Below are 15,873 nucleotides of genomic sequence, written 5' to 3' on the forward strand. Positions count from 1 at the left end.
ACCCACTGCAGCAGGGGCTGCAGCCTACGCTGTCGCCTGCGACTCATGGCAGCCCAGCTCCAGGTTGAGCTGTTGTTCAGCATCTTAGCTGCAGAGGGCAGTGTCCCTGGCCCTCATGTGGGATCCGAACTGGGGCCCTGCTGCTTAGAGCTGGTGTCCCAAGCCAGCTCTTAACCAACGCTCCACTCAGCCGGCCCGACTCTATGTATTTTCAATGAGAGTTTGAAAACACAAGGAATAAAGGCATTACAGCATGTTTTTCCAGGGAGCAGGACAAACTAATTATGGTTCTTTCCAGTCTTCTGAATTCTCAATTTCTTGATAATCTGTGAAACTATTGGAGGTTATGGATGGTGAATTTCTAAGAAGTTCTGGCCATGAAAGTGTGATATATTCTGTGACAATCAGAGTGAGGTTTTGCCTACATTAAGAGGCAAAAAGCAACTTTTACTGAATTTCTGATGTAGAAAGTTAATAGCACATGTTTACACTAAACTTACCTTGACTTGGGCCGAAGAAATATTTGCAAGAATACTTTAGTCTCATGTTTGTAGGGGAAGTTTGGCAACTTACCTTCCAGATGTAGGCAGCTTCATCACTTGAGCCACTGATTAAAAACTGGTCATCTGGACTAAGACTGGATTTAACATAAAAGGTAGAGTTCTGATGTCCATTGAAGGTAGCCACTGCCAGAAGAAAAAAATTAAATTACTTGGTTCTTGTTATTTCCAGTGTTTAAATAAAATGTGTCGGTATACATGTTCTGATGAGTTTTATTAGTGTATTGACTACTGAAGCAGATGGTCAAGCTACAGATAAACAGGAACTAGACATTGCCAGAAAATAAAGGAAATCCTGAAAGGAGGCTTTATATTAGACCCCATCTCATGATCTAAACCCAAATCCTTGGTATGAAGCGGGCTATGAAAAACATTCTTAAAGGACAAGAATGGAGCCAATGTCCAGTCTTTTAGTAAAATGGCTTTATTAGGCCCCCTCTCTCCTTCCCAGAATAGGGCTTTTGCCATTGCATAATACAGTGGTCTTTCTGTTAGACTTCAAACCTCTTGAGGATAAATTTTACATATCTTATTCTTTCCTCACTAGACCTAATAGTGCTTTGAATAGATAGTCAAACGTTTGCTGCATGAATAGGTAAAAGTCAGTTTTTAAGTTTATAGATAGCTTATATGGGATGAGGGAATGTTTTTAACACAGCCCTTTAAATAGACTGAAGAGTAGAAGCGGCTAGTTGGGTAAACTATATGTTCATATATAAGATACTCCAACTAGGTTAGGTTTAGACAACTTTAGGTTTAGACTCCTTCCGGGTCCATGGTAAAAGGGCAAGTAATCCAAACCAGCACAATGTATGTGATAGGTTCTTCTAAGGACACCAAAGTTTGAGGTCTCTGGCATCAGAACACTACTAGGAAATAAAAGGAAAAAAAAAAATCTCAGTTGTTAGAGAATTTAAGAATACATTTAGGAAGGAAAAAAAAATTCTCACACCAATCTTCTAACAGAAGAGAGAGAATTATTATTAAGGGACATAACAGCTTTCTATAAGTGCTCAAAGAAATCCCTTCCTTTTACTAGAATAAAACTGGAAAAAAACTTTGCATTTATAGTTTTTCAAGAAAAAGCCTGCATATCAAATACTTTCCACATCAAACACTTTCATTGTGAACTTACGCAGGATATGAATCACTTCAGATACACCTATTATAAACTTACTATGTTTGGGTCTGTTTGTAGCCATGACTTGCGCTTTGCTAAAAGATTGCACTATGAACAAACATGTTTCTAGAAATTATGGAATGCATTCATACTTTGCCAATCAAAAAAAAATACTGGATTAACAGTCTACAATCGCTAAGTTTTCACTAGAAATTAAGGTTTCTAAGGGTTAAAAATTCTAATTAATACATGTAATTAAAACTACTAAAATGATTAAGGTAAACATTATTAGTATGCAAAGAAAATAAAATATGCGTCTTCAATTAAAAAAATATATATATAATGAATGGGAATGCATTTTGTTAAGGGAAAAGAAAGTAATTTTGTCCTAAAGAGAGGTTAAAAAAAAAAAGAAAAAACCAAAAGAGGAAAAAAACAGGACAAAATCTGAATGTAAAAAAGAAAGTTATAGAAGGTTTGTGAAAAAAGGAATCTTGGAAAGAATTTTATGCCTGGTCAAGCTGGCTAAGATTGGAATGAATTTAAGTAAATGAGTTTTAATATTAAAAGTAAGCTGATGCAAAATTAGAAATTGGTTTCCTGTTAAAAGGACTAAGTTCTATTGGACTTTTGGTCTGTTCTTGATAAAGACATTATAAAAGGTTTGTCTTTACCTTTGAGTAATCTATCTAAAAAGTAGGGGTTGTATGTTTTACCTAAATAATCTCTTATGTTGTTTTATCAGGTTTTTTATTACAAGAGCTAAGTTTTACTTCTGTATTTGCCTCCAGAGTCTTTAATTGTCACCATGGTTAAATGAGTATCAAGTATCATTTCAGAGACCTGTGATCCTATTCGACTGAGTGCTTTAAAATCTTTTGATATTTTTCACAAATTTCCCATAATCAAATTCTATATGAAGTCTTTTTAACCTCTACTAAGTTTGTAATTTTCCAGAGGGCCCCTGGGATATATTTCAAAGGACTGTTCTCTCTTTATAAAAAGGGAGGGGTTGGCCAAGTGGCACGCTGGTTAAGAGTTGGCTTGAGACGCCAGCTCTGAACAGCAGGGCCCCGGTTCGGATCCCACATGAGGGCCAGTGACACTGTGCCCTCCACAGCTAAGATGGTGAACAACAGCTCAACCTGGAGCTGGTCTGCCGTGAGCTACCATGAGTGTGCTGGTAGCCAGCGTGAGCTGCTGTGAGCAGCCATCCAATGGCAGGCAAGCAACTGCCTCACCCGGGAAGAGCACAATGATAATACCAACATGGGCCAGTGAAACGATATCTTCCATAACTAGACTGATGAACAAAAGGACAGCAACTTCTCTGTTTCCCTTCCCCGATTCCCCAATGATGTTCCCCTCCCCCAATTCCCTAATAAAATCTCTCTCTAAAAAAAAAGGGGAGACGGGCCGGCCGAGTGGCTCAGTTGGTTAAGAGCTNTCAGCCCGAGCTGAGCAGCCGTGAGCTGCCAACAGGTGGCAGGATGGCTCAGCTAAAAAGAAAAAAAAAAAAAAAAAAAAAAAAAAAAAAAAAAAGAAGTAAAAAAAAAGGGGAGACGTTAAACTAATTAGGCTTATTTGGCACGTTAAATTACATTAGAAACATTGTTAATTAAGTAATGATAAATCTTCTTAAGTTAAACTGCATCGATAAAATATTATTAATGTAAGTGTTCTAAAAATTATATGCAATTTCTTTAAAAAAAAATCCTGGTAATGCTATCAGTCATAATTCTACTCACTATCTTTAAATCTACGTTACAGAAATAACCAAAATTCCTTGTCCATAGCATTGTAATCATGCCATTTTACCATGCCCTTTTAAGTCTTTTGTCATTTACAGACAGTTACTGTTTTACTCTGGTGCTTTTAAAAATGTGCTTCATCTTCAAAGAGATTCATGGAAAGTACTCTAGAACATAGGTTTCTAATAACTTTCAGATCATATTGTAGAACTGGGTAAGAATTTGTAGAACTCTACTGGAGAAATTGATGGCTTCATAAAACTGCTAACAAAATATCAGTATCAAGAGAATTAATTCATGGGACTAAATTAACTGAGAAGATGATTTAATTTTTATGACTTTTTAAAATTTGAAATATTACTGGTTTTTTAATCTTTATTTGCCAGACATACAGACATTTTTTTCCTCCTCAGCTACTTATGACCCACAGCAATTTGGTGAATTATACCTTTCTAAGCAGAACTGAAACATTTTATCTTTTTCTGCCTACCTGATCCCTACAGAATTTGGAAACTGAGTATTCTTACTTCCATGGCAATACAGTTATTTACACAAGTTCACTAAGAATCTGTTTTCTTTGTAACAGGACACAATTGAAAACACTGGTTATATCACCAAGGCTTTGACTAGGATGTAATATTTGAGGGAGACGTGCACAGACTCAGCTATGACCAGACAGCTTTAAGGAACTAAGATTGATTTTATGGAAGCCAATAAAGCCCCCTTGGAAAAATCAGCCTGGTACCTCGCTTACGTAGGGTTCCCAGCAGCCCTACTAGGTAAGCAAGGAAGGTCACTTCCTGGCAGGTGCAGGAACCTCAGGTATTTTGGAGACCTCAAGAAGAGAGGAATTAACCCAAAGCTAAAGGTATTTCAGGCGAAGACTGATGGCAAGTCTTTGGCTTGGCTTCTTAGCCTCGAGGTGCTGTTAAACGTTCAATCTGGAGATTCCTTATGGAAAGTTCGAGCAAAACAGATTTAAAAGAGCCTGTATGATCAACAGCTACTCTTGATGCATTTATGTAAATAATCAGGCCAGGTTTATTGAAACTAGACTTATTCTGCAAGTAAATTAGTTGTAATTTGCTATATTTGATAAAAATGAGGATGACTTTAGAGAAAAATGATTTTGTTTCAATAGAAACTATATTACACACTTGTGGATATTAGATTCTAGTCGTATTAACTGTCTTGGAGGTTTTGTTTTCCACACGTAAACTGGACTGGATCCTGAACTCTAGTTTCCTCAAATATTTGTTTATCAACTCTCCAAACTAACATTTCCAATTTGCCCCCACTTTTGACTTGGAATCATTGAGAGCTAAAGCTGCCCTTTTCCCCGAAGCCCTACAAACTACAGCTGAACAACTTGATATAAACTGAAGAGAGATCACCACAATAGCCCATGTTTAGATAATCTTCATGCCTGTTGTTGTGGAAGCCACTCACAAAGATTATCTGAACACCTGATGACATCATCAAAGACATTTCAAACTGCAAAAGATACTTCAATCCTGACATCTAGAAATCTTCTTCACTGGCTGCTTCCTAGGCTCAGAAACTGGTTTATAATTTCCTCCAATCATTAACTTCTGTTTCCCCAGAAATGCCTTTTATTAAATACCTGAGTTCTTGCTTACACAATACAGGCCTAACTTGGGAGACCACCTGCATCACTGCCCCCTATAATGAATTTAACTGGACTATTGTCAGGACTAATAGACTGGTTCAATGCAATGGAACAATCTACCAACTCAGCTTCTGGACTGTGAAATGTCTATTTGGCATGAGGATTAATTTAGGCTGATTATTTCTAAGAAACAGAAGACTCCGTAAGTTTTTCTTGTTACCTCCCCATTAACTGCCTAACAGAATTTAGATAAAGTGCCTGTTCCTAGAATAGAGCTATCACCAGAGGGATCTATAAAGAATATGGACTAGGTATGGTGGTGGGGGGAAAGCTAGCGATCAGAGTGCTCTGTGTCCCACTGTCTCTGTATGGCCCAGCAAACATTTATTTACCAAACATTTGCTTTTCCATCTCTGTGTGAATTGCCTTCCTCTCCTCTGAAGTCCCAAACCACTATCCCTTTCTCCTTAGCTCAAGATGGCATACAAGCTCAACTGCCCGGTTTGTCCTTTCCCTCTGCCTCATATTCCTGTGGAAACCCTTTATGTACAAAATTAAACTGAACGTTCTCCTGTTAATTGGTGACATGTCAATTTAATTCTTAGGCCAGCCAGAGGAACCTAGAAGGGTAGAGGAAAATTTCTTCTACCCTGACAATAAATAAACCCCCCCAAAATAAACAAGCTCCTTTATTCTGAATACAACTCCATTACTGTAACTGTTCATCTTTCTAAGTATTTATTGCCCTCTGCTGGAGTAAGAAAAGCTATCATAAAGTACACTAATCTTCAAATCATGCAAAAAATAATTCTAAAACCTACACTGGCTTTAATTAGCTCAATTTAATCTTCTTTGACAACTTGGGCTCTTAAAATGCTTCATTAAAGAGTTTCAGAGCCATCCTTATGAGCGTCACTTAGTATAATACAATATTGTGAATGAAAAGTAGGGAAGATAAAGATTGAGCCCAGAAGCCTTTTTAAAAGTTTTGAAAAAGACAAGTAATTACCAGATATAATTATTCAATTACTGATGAATAAAAATTATTCAATTTTTAAGGAATGCTATCTATCTATCTATCTATCTATCTATCTATCTATCTATCTATCTATCTATCTATCTATCTATCTATGAGAGCCAAATGAATTATTTTAGTAGCACAGGAAAAAGTGACCTTGGGCATATCAGTTTGATGGCAGAGGGACAAACTGAACTCAAGGTTCCTTTTAGTGTCACACTATAACAAAATGGTAACTAAGTTAGAAGTTGTCTTTAAAAGTTGTGGTTTCATTCAGGAAAATAGCAAAAGAAATTATAAACCTCTTCCCTTTTCCAAATACTCTTGTTCTTGTTTAGATAACACCAGACCTACTCGTCTTTCAGGAGATTGGAAATGCCAATTGTGATATTGCCACAGATATCAAAGTCCTAATCATGGCTTGGGGGAAGTCTTTGGAAATTTCTAGAAGAGCCCTGTAAAGTTCTGTACCCTTTTGAGATTTCTTGTTTATCAGTACACCTTACTTTAGTGGGAACTGGATAGATCTGGGGATTGGTTATAGAATTCAAAGTCTGTTTCTGACAGAGCCATACCTGAGGAAGAACCAAGTTACCAATACGTAGCTTGCTTGAGTAATTAATAATGTTCTTAAAATTATGTAACCCAAATAGCCCTCTTAGAGTGTGCTAGAGAAACTTTGGTTTCTTTTTAAAAATGTCACTTATCAGCTTTAAATATCAGATTTCACTTTTAATTTTCTTGAAGGAAAAAAAGGGTGAGGATGGGGAAAGTATAAAAAATAGCCTCTGTCCAACACTGAGAAGGCTGAGGTAGGAAGGAATTATTTTGGGGGCTTAAAAAAACTCAGCCCCCTAAATTAATGAACCCCGAAACAGGACAAGAGCTGAGTAGAACAGCCTTCTCTATCCCACAAAAACTGAGGTAATTCTAAATATAGCCAAAGGGGCATAATTTCGGGAGAGACTCGCTATTACAATAAAAGTCACCATACAGAGGAGGATTCTATTTATACTTGTGAAATCATCACAAGGAAAGTACACCTATAAAACACCACTAGGACTAATCAAAGACCCTAACATCCTCACATCTTAATAAATTTGGCTTAGAAAAAAAAAATCAACATTAAATTATCATTAACAAAAAAGTCTGTATTAGTTTCTGGGTAACAATTTGAATGACTAAGATCTTACCTGGAGAAGTCTTTAATCCAGTCATATTGAACATGTAGATGTTGTCATCTGTGCAGTTAGCAAATAAAGTAGAGCCTGTGGAATCCAGAATCAGACTTGAATATCCTGGAAAAAGGAAACTGCAGTTAGCAGCATGTCCTGATGACAGTGAGAAGAAATGGGCTAAAAATGCTGAAGCTAAAAGATCATTCCATAAAAAGAATCACCAAAATTCTTCTTCCCCAAAATACATACAAACCAAAAATATTCGTTTTTATCTTTTGAACTCCAAAAAGATACGACATAGTAGAGTTCTTAAGTCTATGCTGCTGAAAACTAGCTTGATATTTATTTTAAAATTTTAACAAAAACTACTGTCTCCCAAAAAGCTCTACAAAAAAGTCCTAGTCTGTGAAAAGGCTTACCTAGTTTTCGGCTGCTGCTACCTGGGTATAGGAAAGACTTGGATGCTATGGGTTCTTGTCGATAAGCAGTATAATTTTTACGTAAATCCCATATTTTGATTACCCTAAAAACCAAAGTAAAGAAATGGTTATTTTGTAGTCCTTCTCCAACCCCAACCAGTTTCAAATATATTGAATGTGAAATGACTTTTAATCTAACTCCTTTGGCACACCAGCCAGGTAAAGTAAGGATATCTCATTGGGAAAAAGACTGAGTTATATCTCATACTGTTGTCTCTAATGTCAGGCTTACAATTCTGGCAGAACGGAAACAGATGTGATCTGACCCAGTGAAGGGTTACCTTGAGTTTATTTCAAGGGAGCGGATAAGGAAGATGAAGGTTGGGTGCTGATAGTCATTGTTTCATTGTTTGCAGAAAAAAACCCCACTTCCTAAGCCTTTAACACTCTCCATGTAAGCTTTGACAGCAAAAGTAACAAGCTCTGTCCCCATGGTTATATCTCTATGTATAACTCCTTAAGTAATCTAAACAAATTTTCCTGTGAAATAAATTATTTTTTTTTTCATTTCATCAATTGGGGCAATTATCTTAATCCTCTATACCTAGTTTGTAGGGAACTAGAAAACACAAGCTTGGTGTAATAAGGCGGTATCCTTAGGAAAAAAACAAAAGCAAGCTCTCACAGCCATTCACAAGCACAACTGGTAACTTTTACATAATCCTTCAATCGTGCCTGAGAAATTTCATCCTCAGAAGCATTTTAATGTCCAGAGGACACAATGGAAATCCTAGATTATTAAGTCATCATCTTTTTAAATTACATTTTTTGAAGGGATGGATGTCTTGGGAGATACAATGAGCAAATAAGGTAGCAAAGAACAGTACTTAAAAAAAAGAGTCCCGATACTCAACTAACTTATATTCTAACAAAGTAACCTATCAAGAAGTACCACAAACTAACCTGGAAGCCAAAAATTCAGGCCAATTATGGATGGCAGGTAAGTGAAAGTCATTAGGTCTACTATCAATCTAAATAGAGTACTCCCAGAAATGTTAATTTCATGTTCAGACTCGAGAAGATAAAATCCAAGGTAACAGAAATTTCACTCCTCGAAATAACAATAATTAATTAAAATATACTGAATAGACAACCAAACTACCCATCCAGCGTCTACCCAATAGCAGCAGCCAACACTGCTCATATGTGCTACAAAATATGCTAAGTGTGACGCATGTATTATCTCATTTAATTATTTCAGGAGAGTCCTAACTAGATCTTTCCCAATGTGATCTGTAGCTTTTCTTCTCAGCTGGGCTCTCAATATGTTGGAAGTTAAAAGCACACATTCAGTCATAATGGGACAAGGTGATTTCTCCATCGCAGTTCATGAAAGAGATATCATCAAAATAACCATGGAAAAAATTCTTTACCCATCCACGGCTCCTGCTGAGACTAATGTATTCTCATCTTGAAAAAGGACCACAGTAACACTCTGTTGGAAATCCTAATAGTACAAGGAAGAAAAAGAAAAGAAGGAAATCCTATTTCGGATATCAATCTTCACCATCAAAACACCAAGGAGCTAAAATGGCTCCCTCCCCTGCCAAATTCTGAGTTAGGTTAAATTTTCCCTCTCCAATAATCCTAATCAGATAGATATATATGCTGGCCAAGAAGTACATTTTAGCTAGGAAATAACCTAAACTACATTAAGTTGTAGTATACAGAGTTAACACTTTGACTTATAGTCAAGAAAGAAATTGGTGATCAAAAGATTTAACTGGCTCTACTGGCTCTACTTAGAATCAGCCCCACTAATAAGCTCTGTATCCTTAGGAAACTCATTTAACTTCATCTATAACATGTCGCTGTCTACCTAGATTACCATATAAAAGTATCTAAAGAATTATTGATGAAAAATGCTTACATGTTCTGAAAAATTTAAAGGTGCTCAATGGAGGTTTACCTTCTAATGGCTGTTAACAAGTTTTCTTGGCTCAGAATCTGATTAAATGACTGAAATATCACTCATTTTAAATCATCTGGCCTCCAAAGACTTCATGCTAACCCTATCAATTTCCCTCATACCTGTGTCCTGATTCGTGATAAGCTATTTTAAGTCCTAATGTTTTGGTAACCATACCGCCCCAAAATATTAACTTGGATCCTACAGACCAGGAATATTAGAAAAATAAACACATTACAGTAAGAGCAACAGTGATTATTTTTAAGAAAAAAGATGTACTAGGGCCGGTCAAGTGGCTCAGTTGGTTAAGAGCTTGCTCAGGAGTGTGAGCTCTGGGCAACACTGGTTCAATTCCCGGCCTGAGCTAAGCTGCCGCTGAGCTGCCAACAGGTGGCAGGATGGCTCAGCTAAAAAAAAAAAATGTAGGGCCAGCTGAGTGGCACGTTGGTTAAGAGCTGGCTTGGGATGCCAGAGGGCCCCAGTTCAGATCCCACATATGAGGGCCAGTGACACTGCCCTCTACAGCTAAGATGCTGAACAACAGCTCAACCTGGAGCTGGGCTGCCATGAGTCACTGGCTAGGCATATGCTGCAGCCCCTGTAGCAGTGGGTTGCCATGGGCTACCGTGTGTAGCCAGCAGCCAGCGTGAGCAGCCTTCAAGCCGCCGTGAGCGGCCATCCAGAAGCCAGTGACTGATCTACCTCGCCCAGGAAGAGTGCAATAATGGTGCCAACTTGGGCCAGTGAAGCAACGTCCTCCACAACTAGACTGAAGAACAAAAAGACAGCAACTTGTCTGTTCCCCTTCCCCCAATTCCCCAGCGCTGTTCCCATCCCCCAATTCCCCAATAAAAAAAAAAAATCTTAAAAAGAAAAAAAAAAGATGTATTATGGGCATTGTTTGATCTTTGACCAACAGATAATAGAGAGAGGTACTGCATTCTATCCAAATATTTCTCAGTATATTTAATATTTTGCCAAGTTAAAAAAAAACACATAAAAAAACTCCCATCTTTTCTGTAGTTTGTTATGAAAACAGAGAGTCCTTCTCTTCATAGAAAACTGTATGATGACACCTAATATTCAAACTATCCCCACTTTCCTAATGTATCACATTAACTGTGGATAAGTGTATGCATGGAGATACCTAAGGATGAGGCCCAGGAAGCTGAACTTTTAACATGCCCCCACGTTACTCTGCTGCACTCTAAATCCTGAATAAGCATTAAGCAATAAACCCACTGACATCAAGAGGAAATGAAGATTCTCATTCACTTAATCTATAGCTCCTATTTTACGTCTAACACATTCCCTAAAATGAGATTCTGTCCCACTGCTAAGATCTGCACACACGTATACAGCTATAAAACCTTACCACAGAAGGAGCAAGTCCTTTTGAATTCTGTTTCTTCTTAGGTTTTGAAGGGGTTTGCTTGTCTAAGGTATTATGAGCTCCACTGATTTGATTCACTTGCCTATAAAATCCATCTGAAAGATATTCCAAGGAAATTGATTTAGATTTCACAACTTTATTCCTATGCTGAATGTAACATTTATACATAAGATCTCAGAAATTAATATTCTTTATTAGTGAAATTAGAAGCCAGCAGAGCTACTGCACTACACATCTTATGCTGAGATTATAATGTATAAAAAGGAAATAAGCACATGGATGTTTTATAGCAGCTTTATTCATAACTGCCAAAACTTGGAAGCAACCAAGATGTCCTTCAGTAGGTGAATGTATGAATAAACTATGGTACATCCAAACAATGACATATTATTCAGTGCTACAAAGAAATGAGCTACTAAACATGAAAACACATGGAAGAACCTTAAATACATATTGCTAAATAAGAAAAGCATTCTACAATTCCAATGATATGACATTCTGGGAAAATCAATACCATGGAGAGAGTAAAAGTTCAGTGGTTGCCAGGGGTTGAGGGGAGGGCACATAAATCAATGGAGAACAGTTTTTTAGAGCAGTGAAACTATCCTGTATGATACTATAATAGATATATATTATTCTTGTCAAAACCAATCGAATGTACAATACCAAGAGTGAACCCTAATGTAAAGTACAGACAGACCTTGAATGACAGTGATATGTCAGTATATGCTCATCAGTTGTAATAAATGTCCAATTCTGCTGCAAGATGTTGATAGCAGGAAAGGCTGTGTGGGGACGGGGTATATCAATCAGTACAGAGAGAACTAACTCTGTACTTTCTGCTCTGCTCAATTTTGCTGTGGATCTACAACTGCTCTAAAAAATAGTTCAAAAAAAAATTTTTTTTTTTTTTTGGGTAAAGAAAGCACAGAGATGATTATTGAATTCTGCTTAATGGCATCATTGGGCAATATCAGCATAATTATATTTAATCTAATCCAGTTTGTTAAAGCCCAAAGTTTTTTAAATTAAAAGATCATTTACCAGTGAGCCCATGTATTAATAATTTAATTTCCATCAATAATTTAGGTAAACAGCATCATAGTTCAGAAGATAATATGAGGTAGATACAGCGGGTAATACTTGCAACAATTGCTAAAATCCTGGGAATTAGAACAGTGAGCAGAAATGTCGGATTATGAACATGTGCCCCCTGCTGGTTATCAGGTGAAATCAATAGACCTTTCATTCAAAGTAAGTGTGGGAATAGCCCACATTCATCAAAATGAAAATGGAACTCGACTACCTTTTTTGTTGCACCTGGTGTCCCAAACCATAATGTTGCCATCTCTCCCACCTGTACAGAAGACAGCTGTGGGAAAATAGTTTATGAAAAATTAATAAAACTAGTCAATGATATATTTTAATTTAAGTTTCCTAGAGTATCTATTATATGCTAGGTTCTAAAATTGGCACTGGAGATTAAAAATTAAAAAGTATATGGCTCAACAACAAACAAGAAAATGAAGGGAAAGGATTACAAAGAACTCAAAATACTTGAACAAAACTTTTAAAAATAATCCCAGTGTAAATTTTCTTATAACCACCTAAAATTTTATATATACATATATAGAAAAATTATATTAAGAATGATAAATAAGCAATGACCGAAATATGTTGAGTGCTTACTAAGTGCTAGACACTATCCTAAGTGTTTTATATAAATTATCTTATTATCCCCGTTTTACAGATGAGAAACCTAAGGCACAGAGAGGATAAGTAACTTTAAAGGTATTCTTGGCAGTATGAATCCAGAGCCTGTACTCCAAACCTCCAAGCTGTACTGTCTCAGTATAAAAATATGGACCAGATCCATAGAAAATTTGTGAAAGGGTTGCCTTTGGGGATGGGAGGAGGACAATGGGATTAAAGAAGGAAATATAGGAGAATTTCAATTTATCCTCAATGTTCTATACTTTAAAATTAAACCAAATCAATTCTGCTTCCTGGGTGGAAAAGTAAACACTTACCCAACCAATCCACTTGCATTAGCTGTAAACTCTGGAAAAAATATAAAAAACTACCTGAAGGCTCTATAGACACTGAAGAAAACCATGCAATTTTTGAAGGAGAGAATACCTGAAGCATGTGATTGGCTTGGGGTAAATTACTAGTCTCTTGTGGTTTTACCTTGAGGGCAGCCACAGTTGCAGCATTAGTACCATGCAGCTAAGATGCCAATAAAAAAACATCTTTCAAGCCAGAGGAACTAGGAGAAGGAGACATGAGGCAACAAGAGCTGCCAAGTGAGGGGGCTGCCCTGGAGAGAGCCCGAGAAATGGAAACGCTAATTCTTTGTTTAAGTGCAGCGCCAGTCTCTGGCTGATCCATGAACCACATACGCAAGGGAAAACTAAAAGCAGCTTGCAACTAAGGCTTAAATTACACAACTGAACTGAGATCTAACCCACTGCCTTCCTACAGGTTTGACAGTCTGCAATTTGAGTCTAACTCAGTTAATTACCTGTTAAAACAAAAACATCACCTCTTTTCTGAGTAATATAACAGAATCCAGAGTTCAACATACCATTCATAATGCCCAAGGTATACCTTAAATTACTTGACATATAAAGAGCCAGGAAAATGAGTCATTTTTAAGGGAAAAGAAATCAACAGAGGCCAACCCCAAAACTCAGATGTTGATTTATCAGATAAGGCTGTAAAGCAGATATAACTATGTCAAGTGAAGTAAAGAAATAGACATTCATAATCAATGAAAAGGTGAGAAATCTCTGCAGAGAAACAAGATATCAAAAACAAATGGAAATTTTAGACTGAAAAACACAACTTCTGAAATGGCAAAATTCATTGGATAGGCTTAAGAGCAGAATGGAGAGAACAGAGGAAAAGTCAGTGAACTTGAAGACAAAAAATAGAAATCATTCAATTTGAAGTAAAAAGAAAAATTAAATTGAACATTTCACTAAGTGAAGGAAGCCAGTTACAAATGGCCACATATAGTATGGTTCCGTTTATATCAATGTGCAGAATAGGTTAAATCTATAGAGACAGACAGTGATTTAGATTTTGTAGGGCTTAGGAGGTACATGGAAAGTACTGCTAATGGGTTCTGGTTTCTTTTTGGGCTGATAAAAATGTTCTAAACTTACATTGTGGTGATGGTTGCAAAACTCTGTAAGTAAATTAGAAATAATTGAAATGTACACTTTAAATGGGTGAATTTTATAGTATGTTAATTATATCTCAAATTTAAGAAAATTGAAAAAGTCACAAAGCTTCAGGGATTCATAGAACAATTTTAAAAAGTCTAATATGTGAGTAATTGTAGTCCCAGGAGAGGAGTGAAAATTGTACAGAAAAATATTTCAAGAAATAACAGCAGAAAACTTCCCAAATTCAGTGAAACACACTTGTAAATTTACATATACAAAAAGCTCAGCAAGCCTCAAACATGATAACTTTAAAGGGAAACATGTCGGGACACATAATTGTCAAACTGCCGAAAACCTAAAATAGAGAAAATCCTGAAAGCAGTCAGGAAAAACAACACAATACGTACAGGGAAATGACTTAAATGGCCACAGAGTTCTCAACAGAAACAATGAAAGAATGAAAAGAAGAAAGTGTCAACCCAGAATTTTATATCCAACAAAAATATTCTTCAAGAACGAAGATGAAATACAGACATTTTCAGATTAAAGAAAAAACAAAGGGGATTCATTACAATCAGGCTCACTTTACAAGAAATGTTAAGGGAAGTTCTTTAGGCTGAAAGGAAATGATATCAGAGGACAGGGTAAAGATGGTGTTGCAAGGGGGAATCATGAGTTCAGGTTTGGATATGTTGATTGAAGGCAAGGTTAAGGCTGCAAATATAATCTGGTTCAATATAAGTGGGGAGGAAAACAAAACAAAACTGGAAGAGATGAAACTGTCCAGGGAGAAGGTAGAGACTGAAAGGAAAAGAAGGCCAAATACCAAATCCTGGGTCATGCTAACACTTCAAATTAGGTAAAGAGGTAAAGTTCACAAAAGCAATTATGAAGAAATAAACAGAAAGAATGAGAACCAGAGGGAGTGGTATCACAGATTCCAAGGAAGAAAAGAGCCTTATAAAATTTTTTAAATGGCCAGAAGTTAAATATGGCACAAGTAAAAGAAAGGCTGATTTCAGGGAGAAAAATGGGATTGGAAAACAGATTAAACCACACTGAGATGAGGAAACTTAGCCATCTTTTGATTACTCTTAAGAAACTTAGAGGAGATAGAAAATAAGGGATGATAGCTAAAGGAGAAAACAAGGTTAAGATGTTTTTGGGACAGGCCACAGATGTGCTTGAGTTTTTCCTGTGGAGAAAGAGTCAATAGAGAGGGAAAGCTTGAAGATACAGGAGCTGTGGAGTGTAAGGTCATCAAGGATGTCTCTCAACCTTAGCTGCACATTAGAATCCCTGGAGGAAAATCCCTTAAAAAAAAATAGATGCCACATATAAATGTTCACTTACATGTGGAATCTAAGGAACAAAATAAATGAATAAACAAAACAGAAACACTCATAGATACAGAAAACAAATTGATGGTTGCCAGATGGGAGGGGGGTTGGGAGGCTGGTGAAAAGGGTGAAGGGATTAAGAAATACAAATTGGTAGTGACAAAATACTCATGGGGATGTAAAGTACAGCATAGGGAATATCGTGAATAATACTGTAGTAACTGTATAGTGCCAAGTGGGCACTAGACTTATTGGGGGATCACTTCATAAATTATATAAATGTCAAACCACGATACTGTACACCTAAAACCAATATAAAATA

The 15,873-nt window shown here is 36.7% G+C and overlaps 1 protein-coding gene across 1 annotated transcript in view; it reads right to left on the minus strand.

Annotated features, from left to right (window-relative positions):
* The window catches only part of DTL (denticleless E3 ubiquitin protein ligase adapter), a 45,851-nt gene that overhangs the window by 20,402 nt on the left and 9,576 nt on the right, over nucleotides 1-15,873 (minus strand). The window contains exons 6-11 of the mRNA XM_019635461.1: nucleotides 12,345-12,410; nucleotides 11,021-11,133; nucleotides 9,110-9,183; nucleotides 7,677-7,780; nucleotides 7,273-7,377; nucleotides 574-686 (exon numbers count right to left, since the gene is read on the minus strand). Of these exons, the coding sequence (XP_019491006.1) occupies nucleotides 574-686; nucleotides 7,273-7,377; nucleotides 7,677-7,780; nucleotides 9,110-9,183; nucleotides 11,021-11,133; nucleotides 12,345-12,410 (575 nt within the window). The remainder of the gene's footprint in view (nucleotides 1-573; nucleotides 687-7,272; nucleotides 7,378-7,676; nucleotides 7,781-9,109; nucleotides 9,184-11,020; nucleotides 11,134-12,344; nucleotides 12,411-15,873) is intronic.

Source organism: Hipposideros armiger, unplaced genomic scaffold, assembly GCF_001890085.2.
Source record: "Hipposideros armiger isolate ML-2016 unplaced genomic scaffold, ASM189008v1 scaffold_22, whole genome shotgun sequence".
Taxonomy (NCBI): Eukaryota; Metazoa; Chordata; class Mammalia; order Chiroptera; family Hipposideridae; genus Hipposideros; species Hipposideros armiger.